Source organism: Podarcis erhardii, assembly GCF_964252035.2.
Source record: "Podarcis erhardii genome assembly, chromosome: 12".
NCBI classification, from domain to species: Eukaryota; Metazoa; Chordata; class Lepidosauria; order Squamata; family Lacertidae; genus Podarcis; species Podarcis erhardii.
The window spans coordinates 19,762,179-19,778,753 of record NC_138513.1 but is presented as its reverse complement, the minus strand read 5'-3'; the positions used below and the strand labels follow the sequence as shown (position 1 = coordinate 19,778,753).

General features: G+C 41.8%; 1 protein-coding gene across 3 annotated transcripts in view; it reads left to right on the top strand.

Moving 5' to 3' along the window:
- PLXDC2 (plexin domain containing 2) overlaps nucleotides 1-16,575 on the top strand; it is a 263,873-nt gene that overhangs the window by 184,790 nt on the left and 62,508 nt on the right. For all 3 annotated transcript variants that reach the window (XR_014161530.1, XM_081882173.1, XM_081882174.1), the window contains exons 5-7: nucleotides 1,918-2,040; nucleotides 6,957-7,075; nucleotides 12,360-12,459. Coding sequence is in view for 2 of the 3 variants with exons in the window: in XM_081882173.1 (XP_081738299.1) it covers nucleotides 1,918-2,040; nucleotides 6,957-7,075; nucleotides 12,360-12,459 (342 nt within the window). In the remaining variant the exon portion in view is untranslated. The remainder of the gene's footprint in view (nucleotides 1-1,917; nucleotides 2,041-6,956; nucleotides 7,076-12,359; nucleotides 12,460-16,575) is intronic.

Sequence of the window (16,575 nt, the reverse complement as noted above, 5' to 3'; positions counted from 1 at the left end):
GCAGCATTGGTCAGATGCGGCTGTGCTGCTTTAGACCGGGGCAGGGGGACTGATCTTCCCTAGTTGTTGATGAGCTCCAACTCCCATCACTTCCAGCAGCATGGCCAGTGGTCAGTGACGATGGGAGCTGTAGTCCAACAGCATCGGGGAGGTAGGGCTACACATTCCCCATCCCTGCTTTCAATGAAACAGAGAATGCAGTCTTACAACAGGTGTAGATTGCACTATGTATACTTTGTGCCCACCAACTTGAACAGGTGGATGGGACAAGGCACCTGTCAATCGAGTGACATCATTATGATCATAGCTGTCAACTTACAGATTTGAAAATAAGGGAGCAGCAGCCCCGAAATAAGGGATCAGCAGCCAAAATAAGGGATCAACAATTACTTTGATAAAATACATATTTTGTTGCATGCAAATGGCTTTAGATACCCTTTAGGTCCATAAATTTGTTGTTTAGTCATTTAGTCGTGTCCGACTCTTCATGACCCCATGGACCAGAGCACGCCAGGCACTCCTGTCTTCCACCGCCTCCCGCAGTTTGGTCAGGCTCATGTTTGTAGCTTCGAGAACACTGTCCAACCATCTTGTCCTCTGTCGTCCCCTTCTCCTTGTGCCCTCCATCTTTCCCAACATCAGGGTCTTTTCCAGGGAGTCTTCTCTTCTCATGAGGTGGCCAAAGTATTAGAGCCTCAGCTTCAGGATCTGTCCTTCCAGTGAGCACTCAGGGCTGATTTCCTTAAGAATGGAGAGGTTTGATCTTCTTGCAGTCCATGGGACTCTCAAGAGTCTCCTCCAGCACCATAATTCAAAAGCATCAATTCTTCGGCGATCAGCCTTCTTTATGGTCCAGCTCTCACTTCCATACATCACTACTGGGAAAACCATGGCTTTAACTATACAGACCTTTGTTGGCAAGGTGATGCTGTCTAGGTTTGCCATCGCCTTTCTCCCAAGGAGCAGGCGTCTTTTAATTTTGTGACTGCTGTCACCATCGGCAGTGATCATGGAGGTCCATAAATTACCATATAGCATATATTCAACACACAAAAGCAGCAACAATTTGTTGTTGACAAAGGACAGCTGACATAGAAAGGGCCCCATTACCTTCAGTAGCTTATTTAAGGGACATCATCAATAAGGGACTGCAGCGGGACATGGTGCTGGGATAAGGGACTGTCCCGCCAAATAAGGGGTGCTTGACAGCTATGATTATGATATCAAACAGCTGATAGGTGGGTTTTTCCATCCACTTGTGAAAAGTTCTTGCACAGCATTTCAGCCAGCTGGTGCTTAGGAACTGCAACACAAGGGGCTTGCTCAACACCAAGTACACAAAAGCTCTTAAGAGAAATTCTGCATCTCTGCACAATTCAAGATTTGACAGTGAGCTAGAATTTAAAGCAGAAGAGGGCAAATGCTTTATGAGCTTGACGATGGAATAATTAGCAAACATACACACACAAATAAATAAATACTGTGCGCTTTACAGAGTTAAATTAGCCCCATGGAACATCGTGAGCAAGCATGCATGGAATTGCAGTGTAAGAGACAGAACTATAAACCAGAAAGACTCTTCGTCTTCCACATAATGTTAGCAACAGGCTTTATGTTCTCCCCACCTCTCAAAAGTGGCCTGAAGATCCCAGCTGATGAACAATGGCCTGAATTATTTCCCTATCAATATGGCCCCTGACTTTTGTTCCTCATGGGAATCTATTCTTCTCTTGGCCTTTATGGTGTTTTTTTTCTGTATTCTTTTGCCGTTCTTTGATTCATTATTAAAACCTGGTGATGAGATTAATTTTCCTTCAGTAACTCTTTGAAGCTCTGGCAGCACCTAATTAACTCTGGCGTGTATTAACTTTTCAGCTGTGGCTGACATGATTCTGCTCTTTTGTTTCTTTATTATAGGTTTTATATATACAGGGGAAGTTGTGCATCGAATGCTAACAGCTACGCAATACATCGCACCTTTGATGGCCAACTTTGACCCTAGTGTGTCAAGAAACTCGACTGTCAGATACTTTGATAATGGTAAGTATTAATCCTTCTGCCAGATTATCCTTTAGCTCTGCTTTTTTTGTCCTTTGTAGGAAAATAAACACTGAAGACGGTTTGTAATTTTTAGCTCTCAGAAGTTTGATTCATCTGGCTAGCCATCCATCTGAGTCAAATACCATGGTTTAAAATGTTATTGGTAGATTGTGTTGGCAAACATTATCCAATATTATAATCCATCCAAGCTGCTAAAGTCCTAAATCTTACTTTAGTCATGAATCTCAATTAACTTCATCAGCTGGAAAAGACAACCCTCTAGTCTTCCAAAAGTATATGCTCCCTCTGGTACCATCAGTACATTAAATAGGAACCATTTTGCATTCTTAGAGTCGTTTTTCACCCAGAGGTAGAGCATGGCTGAGGTTAATAACCCTCATCAAGATGGTGTGCAAAGTGCTCCTATATAATAATCTAATAAGCCTTACTTTACCTACAGCTCCCAAAGGTCAAATACCTGGTACAGAATTTTATGTGATAGAATGCTGTCCTTAGCTTATTAATCTGGGTTGTTGATGATTTTTCTAACTTTGGGGGCCAGCCTTGCACTGCCCTTTCCCAAGTACCTTCTCAAGCCCTTTAAACCACCTTCTATCCATGGATTAAGATCCTGGCTAATTCCGATCCTGATAACTTGAGTTTCCCAGTTTGGGCATAATGGCGAAACTAGGTTAATTAGCTCAGGAAGGTTGAATCACAGTATACCAGGAAAAGAGGAGCCAAGAGGCAGCACAGTGGTGGAACGCATACATACAAGGTTGGTGAAAATCTTGCCTGAATCACTCCAAAGTTGAAGCCCCACTACCCAAAATGCCCATCTCTACCAAATCCCCCCACAATGAATCCTCATGGGGAACACTGGTCAAGATAAGGATCGAGTTGGCTATTGGAGGAGGCACTTGGGGCCTGAGTCATTTCAGGTTTTATAAGTTATTACCCTAGGCCTCTGTAATTCTTAGCAAGCCAATGCAGTGCTTTTAGGATTGCTGTTATATTCTCCCATCTTGCTGCCCCAGCTAATGACATGCCAACAGCATTCTAAACTTGCTGAAGCTTCCAGATAGTTTTCATGGGCAGCCCCATGTAATCTGAGTGCAAAGTCATCAGAGCATGAATTGCTGATACCTGCTTATCTTGGTCCAACAACAGCCATAGTCAGTGAACCAACTGGAGCTGGAAATAGGCCATCTTCGACAGCGAGGCCTCCTGAGTCTCTAGTGGCAACATCATGTCAAGGAATGTACTCTCAGGTTTCGTTACCAGGAAATGAATATATATCTATCTCTTGTCAAATCACCAAATAGGCTATATAATTTTGTGGACCGATATATGCACATATTGCATATGCATAATAACCAAATATTTGCGAGACGAAATGAATATTTGTATGGAAGAATTGCTTTTAAATAAAATAGAAGCAACCCGATCAATATTCAGAAAGTAAATTGCAAACATGTCTGTCTGTTTCACACCATCCAGTGATGCGCTATGCAGTGAAATAATTTATGCAGCAAGATTGTGAAAGTTCCATTTGAAGATAACATAATGAACATGCTTCAATTTCCCCCCTTAAATGACTTGCTTTTTTTATTTCCGCCAAAGTGCTGGTAAGAAACAAGAATAAATTACAGCGTGTTGTTGTTGAACTATTATTGTGATGCTTTAAGATACTCTCCATGGTGCATTGAGCTTGAATCACACTGACCCATTCTGGGTTGTTGTTGGGTCACTCTGACAAGGAAAACTTGTTGAGATGTGAATCAAAGCATATGCTGTGAGGGAATGAGTCAGTTCAGAGTCCAAAAGGCATTTTTTTGTAAGCAAATGCCTGAAATAAACTTTGAGATATTTACTAAAGAGGAGTTGCATTCAGCTATTCTTTACTCAGAGTAGACCTGTTGAAATTAAATACCTTGGGAATATTTTAGTTTAGAGAAAAAGTGAGTAAGAGGTGACATGATAGAAGATTATAAAATTATGCATGGCACAGAGAAAGTGAATAGAAAGAAGTTTTCTCCCTCTTTCGTAACACTAGAACATGTCGACATCCAACAGTGCTGAATGTTGGAAGTTTGGGTACAGATAAAAGAAAATACTTATTCATATAGCACATCATTAAACTATGGAACTCACTCCTACAGGAGGCACCAACTTGGTTGGCTTTAAAAGAGGGTTGGGTGGCTATCTTCTGCCTCCAGTCAGAGGCAGTAATGCTCCTGAACACCAGTTGCTGGAAACCACAGGAGGGCAGAGTACTCTTGTGCTTCAGTTCTGCTGGCAGGTTTCTCGCAGGTATCAGGGTGGCTACTGTGAGAACAGGATGCTGGACTACATGGGCTACTGGCCTGACCCGACAGGCTTTTCTTACATTTAATGGCCATGACTAACTTAGGTCCAGTAATTTCAAGTGGTCTACTCTGAGTGAGAGTTGATTGAATACAACCCAAAGCCTTTTGTATTCAGGACGATATCAGGATTTGCCCCGCTTTTACTGTATTAAAAGAGGTAATCCATCATGATCAGGCCAGATTCTTGCCAAGGCAACAAATGAAAGACATTATTAGGAATATAATTTATATAATAGAATATTTAAAAGTGAGGAATGAAAAATAAGCAGCCTTAATGTTTTTAGATGCAGAGAAAGCATTTGATAATGTCTCCTGGGATTTTATGTTTAAAGTTTTAGAGTACATGAGCTGTGGAGACACTTTTATAAGAGGAGTCAAGGCAATATATACCGAACAGTCAGCAAAACTGATAGTAAATGATGTGTTGACTGAGAATTGTAAAATAACTAAAGGAACAAGACAAGGCTTCCCATTGTCACCCTTGTTTATATTTTTTTAAAAAGGATTTGCCCCACTTTTGTAGGGCATACTAGTTACCTGGGAATACATTTTCAAGCTGCTGATCCAACAAAAAGACACAACAGGAATTTTATATTCAAGAATGCAAAAACTGGGGCTTTCCAGCACATGGTAAGCCACAATCCCAGGGCTTTGCTCAGCACGGCAAGATGGTTTGACTGACAATTAGCTACGAGCCTAATTCAAAGTGCTGGTTTTGACCTATAAAGCCTGAAGCGGCTCAGGACCACAGTACCTCAAGGAACGCCTCTCCCCATATAAACCAACCTGAATTCTGCAGTCATCACCTGAGGCCCTTCTTTGTGCCTCCTTCATGAGAGGTCCAGAGGGTAGCAACACGAGAACAGGCCTTTTCGGCAGTAGCTCCCTGCTTGTGGAATGCTCTCCCTAGGGAGGTTCAGCTGGTGCCTTCACATTATTTTTAGGCTCCAGGTGAAAAGGTTCCTCTTCAACCAGGCCTTTGTTTTTGTTTTAACTATTTGTTTGTGTTTTATTTTGTATTTTTATCTTGTGAACAACCCTGAGATGAAGGGCAGCCCTGAGATATGAAGGGCAGTGTATAAATCTTAACAACAGGCTGCATCCAGCTTGGTAGGTCAAAAGGATTATAGTTTGGTCCATGGGGATTCAACAAAACAATGTGCGTAAAGAATAGTGGGACATGTGCAACTAAGATGCTCAACACCATTATTAATATGGGCATCATCCATAAATTCATGGTGATTCTATTTAGCCGGTGTAGTTAATGTTTACCACCAATGATGTATATTATTTAATACCCTTCCACTCTGAAATCTTGCAGTAGATAAGAAAAGATAATCTTATGCATAATAAATGGATGGAGTGAAAATGGAATGCTTTAAATATTAACATTTCTGTGTCAGCATTTTGGTAAACATCCTTAAGTTTTATAGGCAGTGAGTTATGAGCTAAATAGCACAATGAAAAACCTATGATGAAAGAAAGCTAGCAGTTTTGATTTAGAGGAAACAATATTTTAAACAATTACACACAGAGAGTTTTAAAAAATAATAAAATATGTAGCATCATTGTTTCACTCAGACCTGACCTGTTGTGGCTTCGAAGTCTGATTTTTTTTTTTCTAAGGACTAGCTTGAATTTTTTGGTAGGCCAGCATCAATGTATAGGTACTAGCCCAGGCAGCCCATAATAAGTATATCATGTTCTTAGGTACCAGAGTATCAATCCTGACCACTTGTGTGCATCTTCATTCATTCTTGTATCACCTTGCTGCCAAAGCTCTCAGGGAGGTTTGCAGTGGAAAACAATGTCTTACAAACTATGATAGAAGAGGAAGAAGGAACAGGGAGGGATGAGAAAAATAAGGAGAGGTGAAGCCAAATGGCAGTTGATCCCAATGGAGGAAGGCTTGGGCTGGCCCATCACCTCTCCTCAGATTCAGGCAGGTGGCACAGCTGTGGATGGAGGCAGTTCTGAATCTGGCATTTATTATCCCAATAGTATAATAGTTCAGCCCTACAAACCCTACAACATTAGTCACAGATCTAAAGGAAATATAATGCCTCTTCACAAAGTTGCAGTATTAATTAAACTCTGTAATTTGCTGTTGCAAGATAAGGGGTAGCCACTGGCTTCAATTGCATTGCACATGCCGCGTGAAAAAGACTGTTTTTTCTTGCTGCTCAGTTCCTGTTTTCACTGTCTTGGGCTCTCTGACATTGAAAACACCCCCTTTTAACATGTTCACATTTCATTGGATGCCAGGATTCTGCACCCACCTTACCTTCTGTTTTCCGCTGAGGCGGTGGCTGATGTTTGGAGGTATATTTGAACACCCCTCAGTCAAATTATCTTCTCTTCTGTAGGCTAAGCATGTCTGAACAATAGATAAAGCTCTATCCACTGTAAGGCCTATTTAGCAATAGTAATAGTTGTGATAATATTGCTATAAAGTTACATTTTGTATGGTATCAGATGCTGTTGAATGGCTACCCTATAATTTACGGTGACATTTTCCTCTCCTCTTCGCGACTTTGGTCTTGACAGGTACTGCATTGGTTGTCCAGTGGGATCACGTACATCTACAGGATAATTACAATCTGGGCAGTTTCACATTTCAAGCAACACTTCTCAACGATGGGCGTATCATATTTGGCTATAAAGAGGTGAGTTCAAGCACCGAAATGATTTACTAAATTTAAAATCCTGCTCCGTTCAAGCAGCTGAAATATTTAAAAAGCGACAGCCCCAATGCTCTGCCATCTTAACACAGAAGACTTTTTTCTGTGCCAAGACTAGATGCTACCGTTCAAAGGATGCTCTTTGCCCATCTAAGAGATTGCTGTCAGGAACAGTCAGGGTCATCCCAGGAGAGAGGGAGGACTAGGCAAAACCACACGGTGCCTCCCTTGCCCCCCAGTAACATTTTTACACAGACCAAATCTGCCTCCAGGACTAATCCAGGAAATGAAGAAGCTATAGCAGAAAACATTGGGAGGTATGGTGCAGTGTTAAGAGGTTTTAGTGAGGAATTATTCTCCCCACAAGAAAGAAAAAGGAACAAAGAGTGTGCAGAAAATTAGTTTGACTGTTAACTGAATATAGAGTGCAGATATAATGCCATTTGTTTAAGATTACTTGCAATGATTTTTTTTAATTTAGAGCAAATAAACATTACTGAGCTAGTTGAATTCAGGATTTGGGTGTCACAAATCCTCCTTTTTGAATGCAGTTGCACCCCCTCCTCCCACACCAGCCCTTTCCTGGAGCTGCAAAGGGGCTTCTGGGTATCTGTGCAGCCTCTGCCCAGGCACCGGGCGAGTTGACATCGCATTAAGGCACCAGGCTGATTTCATGATGAAAGCTTAGAGGAGAGTTTGGATGGTGTTAGAGCAATCTAATGGGTGTAAATAGTACTCAGCTCACAAGGGAGTTCCTTTGTGTGCAATATGGCATCAGAGAAGATTACTGCAGCTTCTTCTAAGATACGGCATGAGGGAAACCGGCAGTCCCATTTTATGGAATAAATATTGCGTACCAACTTGCCCTGATATTTCACTGCTTGCATCCCTAGGCCCTTTAATGTGACAGTTTAGCTATCTTTTTAGTTAAATATACCGTATTGGCCTGAATATAAGCCTCACTTTTTTTCTCAAATTCCAACTGTGAAAAGTTAAAGTGCGGCTTATATTCGCGACCTTAACGGTATGCAGCCAGGAGTGCGGGGCAAACAGTGCCAGGAGCAGCGCCCGCCCCGCGCATAGTCCCCCATCCTCTCCCCCAAGGCTGGGAAGGGAGAGAGCAAGGAAAGGGAAAGGCCGCCTGTGACGCAGCGTGGCTCCCCCCCACCCCCAAGTATGTAGCCAGGAGCAGCGAGGAAGGGAGCGGCTTATATTCAGGTATTTTTTTCTTTTCCTCCCTCCAATTTTAAAGGTGCGGCTTGTATTCAGGTGCGGCTTATATTCGGGCCAATACGGTAATAGCTCTGTGTGCTCTCCCATACGATTTGGATTTGGTTTGGAAGGTTCAAGCCTCTTACAAGCTTAGCACCCATGGAAATAAGAGGTGAGGTCCTGTCTTGCCCAATGCAAGGTGGTACTTTTAATGAGATTCAGAAGCAATACAAACACAAGTGAGTGAAAGGTTAAAGATTTTATTCTAAACAACAAGCATTATATACGTTACCAAGCAAGCACTTGGATCTGCCACTAGGAATTTCTCAAGAAGTGGCGAAGTGACATCTTGGTAGCCTTTGTTTGCACAGCCCTTCGATCAGTCCATGCACAAGCTTCTCAGAACTATGCCAAAAAACCATCCAATTTATAGATAGCTAACTTGTTAGACCACGTGCCTTGCCCGACTAGCTAGTGCAGATTATTAATTAGCTAGACCCCTCTTCCAATACTGCACATTCCTCCAAACAATGTCTACCATCAAAGAAGGTCAGAAGGTTACCTGTTAAGTTGTGGGTGAACATATCAGACGACACAGCGATTCTTCAAACAGCTCTTGTTTATTTACAGGCCAGAACAGAACAGAACAGAACTGAAGGGTTCAGGCAGCCTGCTTATATAGAGCTCCAGTACAACGTAACTGTAACAATTTTCTAAAACTATCCAATCACTGAACATCACTTTCGATCCCTTATTTGCATAACTATCTACAGTATCCCCCTGCTGGCCCAGGGTGAGAACTTCAGTACATAACATTACCCATCACTGTCGCTTCTTCCTTCCACCAGATTATACATTAAAGGCTGCTCTCAGCCATCAAAGAACTTTAACAAGAGATAGAGAAGGGAAGTAAACAGAGGCAGAAAGAGATGACCAAGTTAGATCACTAAACTCCTTAAAATACAAATATCTTCTGGATAGATTGCCCATACAGGTCCTCTTGTGGAAGGGGGAGTTACTGGTTTGCTTTGCTTTTGTTTATTGTATATTTTGTGTCTTCATTTTGTATTTTCATGTTGTGAACCGCCCTGTGATCTTTGAATGAAGGGCGGTATACAAATTTAATAAATATTTTTTAAAAAATCTGATGTGGTTGGATAGAGCTGCCCTCCAGACACCAGTGCTGTGGCAGCTTACCAGGATGGGCCAGGGCGGTGGCCAGGTCAGGATTGTATGGATGCACCAGTTGGAAAAGCCAGGTTGGCTCCGCCTGTGTGTCTGGGCAGCCCTGACCCTGCCACCACCCCACCCCAGGCCTGCCCAGGTAAGCTGCAGTGATGGGAGATCAGTTCTGGCTTGCCCTGTCAGCTGCTACTGATTTGCACCTGCCAGCCAACTCTAGTAATGTCTCAGCTGGCACTGAAAAAACATTCTCCTGGGGATGGTTTCTATGACTCTCTTGTGCAGTAGGAAGTTTTGATTCAACCAATAAATATTAACATGAAAACAAATCATTTCTCTTGTCAGCTTGTCCGTTGCCTATCATCAGATGCTGCCCTAGCCTTTTCATCACAGTGTAATGATTTTCTTGTCAACTGTTCACAGCATCAACATAAATAGTAGATCCAGTTTTTTAAAAGGAAAATTAAGCACTGATTCACCCTTAAAAATACAAGGCACAGTGTCAGGACCTGCTAGAGCTGTTGTTCTCAAACTTTAGTTCTGGGTGCTTCTGCCCCATGTGGTGGGTTATCAAAACCGCAGCTTGGAAATATCTTGCTGATACTCTAGCTAGTGAAGAACATGTTGTTTGTGAAATAATATCAGGCTGTGGATTGGCCCTGCCTACCAAGGCTTGTCATTAAGCTGACCTAGACCAGAAGGACTTCTTGGGATGTCTGGGCAGCAAGGTGTTTTTGGCTCTGGTTTGGCTTTGTGTGGGCCTTAGCTGTGACACCTGGTTTAATCCTTCCAGTTCTGATTCCTCAACTCAGCTCCTGCCTTCTGGGTCCCAGCACTCAGCTGCCCTCTAGCAGTAGTCTCTGGGTCATTCTTGATACCCTTTGTATTTTCCTCACTCCTACTTTACTCATGGGACTTTCCTGCTATCAATTGCACTTCTCAGTCGGCAGCCCTTGCCAAAACAGCAGCATGACCTAATGGTTTGGACAGGGCTCTTTGATCTTTCTTCCTCTGCAACACCTATGGTTCACAGTAAAGTTTCTCAGGAGGCAGACATGAGCACTGTGTATATTCTGGGGAACAAAAATGAGCAGTGAAATGGGGCCAGGCCGTTGCAGGCCAACCAGAGTTTGTAACAAACCATAGTTGGTTTGATCCTGATTTCACTATGGTTTTGACAAACAACATTTTCTTGTTTCTGGATTAAATGGAAACAGTGGCCTGTGGAAATATTGTTAACCATGATTAACTATTGCGCCGCTGGAGGTGAAATTCCTGGACAATGCACAAGGCAAACCACAGTCAAAAGCATTTGCATAGAATGTTTTCATTAATCAAGTATGATCTTGGGCCGACCACTGCCTCTCAGCCTAACCTACCTCACAGGGTTGTTGTGAGAATAAATGGGGAGTGGGAAAACCACATTGAACTTCTTGGAAGAAAGGTGGGATATAAATGTAATGATAAATAAATAAATAAACAAACAAACCAGGTTCAAACCATATCCTAGTTTGTTAACTAGCAAAGTTCTGCATATCCAGATGAAACAAGAAACTGTTTTGTTACAAACTGTGACCAGAAGGTTTAAATCAGGTCCCATTTTGTGCAAAGAAGAGAGGAAGAAGGGGAAGCACATGAGCCCAAAGTTCATGAAAGCATGTTGTGATGCTTGAATGTCACTATTGTCTCTTAGCAGATAAATCATCATGGGATCTAGCCATTTCTGGCTACTTTCCAGCATCACATACCTTTGTTCATATAGCCGAAGAAACTCTTCACATTCTATCCCAGAACTATTTTCTGTTTCCTTCCTCACCCACAATGCATTCTGCAAAGGCAGCAAATGTTACAACTTCTGTAATGGCTCCTTGGTGATTATATGACTGGAGGCTCATTACTGCCTAAATGAGCAGGCAAGAGTTGTCGCCTTAGGAAAATTCAGAAAAAAATACACCAAATAATGTAGAGATATTTCAGTGGTGGTTTATTATGTGTGGAAGACTTTCAGTACTGAACATTAGCACTGCTTACAAGCATTATTTTGTTCCCGCTTATGCAAAGATTAAATGATTGCTTTCTGCAATAGACACCACAGCTCTTTAAAACAAAACTATTCTTAGATTCACTATATTAGTCCACTTCCCTCTCTTAGCCAAAATGGGTTATCACTTTTAGTGCTTACAAAAGTTAACAGAGTTTCTATGAAATATTCAGTAATAGAAACGGATTTCATTTCCCAATGTAATATAGTTTCTGTGTGGCTCTGTGTGCAGAATTGTATTAGGTGTTAGCAAAACAGCATTAAGAGGAGCCTGTTTACACAATAAGCAAGCTAAACTGTTTGAGGAAAAAATATTCATTGTACTTCAAGGTTTTGCGAGTTTCTTCCCTGCAGTGAATTGACAATGAAGCCTATAATTGGCTGGCACAAAGTAAATTTACTTTCTCCTCGTTGATTACTGAAAGGTAGGCTAGAAATTGTAATTGCTAAAGTACTTATGAGGGATTGATTAACAAGTCCATCAAAACTGGAGTACTAAACCAGAGCCAAATCTCATAGTGCACTTCAGTATTATTTTCGTCAGCTCCCATCCAGCTGTCCCTTTCATTAAAAGGAAAAATAAAAGGCCTAAAGGTGCTGTACAGAGAATCTAGATAATGTGAAGACAATTCAAAGCTGTGCTGGTGAGTAGAAATGCCATTACAGGTTGGCATCACTGGGCAACTGCCTATTGGTGGGGGTTCAGATGCAACAGACTGCATTGCTCTGACTCTGTTTAGCATTTCATTCTATCAATTAGATTGTAGGGTACAGGTAGAAGAGAGCATTTTATATATAGGTATGCTATGGCATTTGTCTATTTTTGTCTTGCAGATTCCTGTCTCAGTGACACAGATCAGTTCAACCAACCACCCTGTGAAGGTGGGCCTGTCAGATGCCTTTGTGGTTGTCCACAGGATCCAGCAAATTCCCAGTATGTTTTTAAAATGCATGCCAATGAATGTTACGTAAACCTGTGTGTGTGTTTGAAGGGGAGGGGATGATTGAGTGGAAAAGAAATTTAAAGAGATCGAAAATAGGTTTTAACTAAACAGAAAACAAAATGCTTATGAAGTCTCAGTTTGTTAATTTAAATATAATTTCATTTTGGTTTACAACTCCCACAGTTGTTCATTGCTTTATTGTTTGTCTTGAGCCGATAAAGCCAGATGTGGCTGTTAGCCCAAAGGGGGAGATGGTATAATTCTGTATTCCATGGGATACTCCTTCATCTTTTCCAGAATAGTAATTGTATGGTTGTGGTTTTGTTGTTGTTTCTTATTTTGCTTTGGAAGATGCAAAGAAATTGGACATAAGATGCCTTTCTAAGCTGGCTGAAATAAATTAAACAATATTTATCAGAACAGCGTGCAGTAGCAAGTGTGGTTCCCTCCTGATGTTGTCAGACTACAGTTACCATCATCCTTCATACTAGCTGAGGCTCATGGGGCTGCAAAACCTAGATGGCACCATGCTGGCTACCACTGGAATAGATTTGCTTTGAAGAAAATTCCATACATTGTTTTCACTGTCTTGGAATTTCCTATGGGCAGTTTCTTCATTCTTTGAAGGGAGATTAAGGAGCCTATACCCGGCTGGTCACGTAAATTTGTTGAAATTAACTAATCCCAGCTACTCACGTAATTGTAACTGTTCAGCAGTACAGATTCCCCTTTCATTAAGACAGCACAGTTTAGAGCAAATATAGGATACCTTCATTAAAAACCAAGGAAAACGTCTCACCGTGTGTTAGTAATACTTTGGGCACCATCTTCTTTGCTTTGGCTCTCCGGTTTAGCTTTCAAGGTTAAAATTAGTATTCACTCTTCCTTTTGTTGGCAGACTAATGATTACAGACCATCCCTTTCCAGAGTCCTTGCTGCGTATCACAGCACAGACCATTAGAATCAACACTGTGATGGCACTTCCATGCTTAGCACTATCGTGGCCCTGATGTGTCAACCTGGTGTAGGAGAATATGCCTTACCTAAGGAATAATATCCCTTTCTAGAAAGCTGTTTCTAGAAGGTCTTACGTGTTGCAGAGGGACCTTGAACAGAGGCATAGGAGGCTGGGCAGCCAGGAGCCCCACAGCTTCAGGATTTGGAAACAAAAGTACTGGCAGCTATTTGAGAATTCTTCTTTGTAAAGGGTGGGGACATAGCTGTCAAGCGTCCCTTATTTGGTAGGACAGTCCCTTATCCTAGCGCCATGTCCCGCTGCTGTCCCTTACTGATGATGTCCCTTAAATTTCCTGGGTTCCAAAGGAAGCAGCTCCTTTCCCTCCCTCCCTCCCTCCCTCCCTGCCAGCCTGGGAGGAGGGAGGCTCCAACTGTGTTGCTTGGCCACATTGCTCACCCAATAAGGAGTTTAAGAACAACTGGGGGGTGGAGCTTGCATGCCTGGTGCTGATCAAATCGGCTGTGTTGCTGGGGACTCGCCTTTGCTCAGCGCTTCCCAGCAGAGAGGTGACGGTGGTTTTCCTTGCTGTATCCCCTTTGCCGGGTTGCTGCGCTGTGGGAACCACCACTTGAGGCTTTGTCTGGCTGCTGGCTAGGCTTTCTGCCTTTGGCTCAGAGGGGCTCAGAAGTTGAACATACCTGTGCCCGGAAAATCCCTTATTTTGTTTGCTGATCCTTTATTTTCGAGGCTGCTGGTCCATTATTTTCAAATCTGTAAGTTGACAGCTATGGGTGGGGATCCCACTTTGTATTAAAAAAAGATTGTTTCTTTTGGCTCCTTTGGTATGTAATATTCAAGAAAAGGCTCATTCATCGCCATCCTGCAAAGCAGATACATATTTTTGAAACTGCAGGCAATATACCACTCTCCTGACAAAATAAATCAAGTTGGGCCACAGAGAGCCTATGTCAGCTTTTCCTTAAGTGTGCATGTTCTTGCATTCTTGTCTTTTCAAAGATGCTAAACGGGCCATAAATCAACCCAGTCAATTATTGCAAAAGGGAGATGTGAGAAAGTTTTCCTTAGCCTGTTTGATGGTTCTGTTGGACTATTTGTTTCTTTCAGGAGGCTTAGAGATATATAAGCATTGTTCTATATCTCCTTACACCTAAATACATAAAGGACTGAATCCCAGGGTGGGCAAAAAATAAAATCACAAGCTCTTTACAATCAGATAAAAAGGAATAGATAAAAACACAGGAGAAACCTTAACATTTCAATGTATATAAAAGCCATAGAACCTTACTTCTTCATGTAAACACTACAAGCCTACAGATGCCCAAACAAATGGTGCCAAAATGATAAAAAAGCATAGGCACCATATGTGATTCCAAGGGAGGGCATTCTACAGACAGGGCATCACCACAGAGAATGGGTCTCTCTCTTTATTAGCATGCCTGTGCCCTAAAATTAGCAGGAAAGGCCCTACCCTACTTTTAAAGTAGAGTTGTACTTTTTTTTCTCTTGGTTTTACGATTTTATCTTTTGTATACCACTTTGAGGTTTTTTACATTTGAGTGGTGTGTGGATTTTATGAAATAAATAAATTAACAAACTGAGCATTCTACCACTGGGAGGCACACATTATGCAGTGATGCAGGAAAGGGCCATTTCTCCCAGTCCTCCATTCCTGCATCTGCCATACCCATTTTTTGCCAGTTTCCCCATCCTTTCTTCTTACCCACTTCTAGAAGTCCAACCCTTCCCTCTGGCCCTCTGGGGCAACTTTTTGTGAGCCAAATGCCATGGGGAGAAATCCCAAGACCATTCACACAACTCTCGTATCTTTAATGAAAATAATTATTGGGATGAGGCATAGCAAAACACGTATTGGCACAGAGATTGCTATGATTCTATTGCAGATATAGTATAGAATTGGATGGATGGATGGATGGATGGATGGATGGATGGAAACAGTTGCACAACAGATGTACACAAATCATAAATTAGCAAAATAATTTTTAGACCAGTACATAATTCTGCACAGTCCTGATTAATAATAATTGGCCTGAAGCCCAGATATAGAGTAGATAAAAGACAATTTGCCCTGTGGTAACTTACTGAGCGATGGCAACCATCACAAGAATAAAGCTGCAATTCCATACACACTTGCCTGGGACTAAGTCCCATTGGGCTTATTTGGATATTTCTGAATAGACATGGATGGAATTTCTCTAATATCAAGCCACATGGCAAGGAAATTTTACCATAACTCAGCAACCACTAACACTGGACAGGGGTGGGGTAGGGTGGGACTCTGGGCAACGTGGTCACAGGTACCACCACTGTTTTCGGCATTGGGGATTGAACCATTGGCCTTTAAGTGTCCTTAAATTTGTATTTGTTGCACTCTGTCAAGAACTCACATGGGCTATGATAGATGGGGAATTTTTATAACAGTGATCCTTGGGGCACAGGGCATATTCACACTGGCATATAAATTAACCTGCAGGAAGTTGCCTGATAGCAATCTCTAAAGAAAATCTTCACTGTCAAGACAGTCGTTTTCTGCAGGAGCACAGCCACTGACTAAAGTTAAGTTAGGACCATGGATCCCCACCTGTTAGATTTCACTGTATGCATTCGAGGGCGGAGGGATTTAGCACTTCTCCTGCCTTTAATAGTCCAGATTGTGTGAACAAAGGGGCAGTGAAGGTGTGCTAAGGGGTAATTAATCTGTGTTAAGTGATCTTGAGCATAGACAGTATAAATATTGATCTAGCCTACAGGATTTTTCCATAGATGGCTAAACATTGAGACAGTTTATCGCCTCGGTTGTAAGAAAGAATCAATTCAAATGATTGTCTTAGAAATAAATCATTCACTCGTATAGTTATCCTCTTAAAATTGAGATAGATAAGAATATAACAAACTTTTAATCTCTTTGATAATGACTCACAGAAATCAATGACTTTGGATTCAGTGCAGTCATTGGTTTCTCCTACAAAACTCAAGACATTCAGTGATGAGTGTCACTCAGAAATCTTTAAATGTATGATATAGCCATATAACAAAAAACAGACCCAATGCACTCCCCTGGGCTCTGAGTGAAGAAAACAGATACACTGTGAACACACACTAATATACT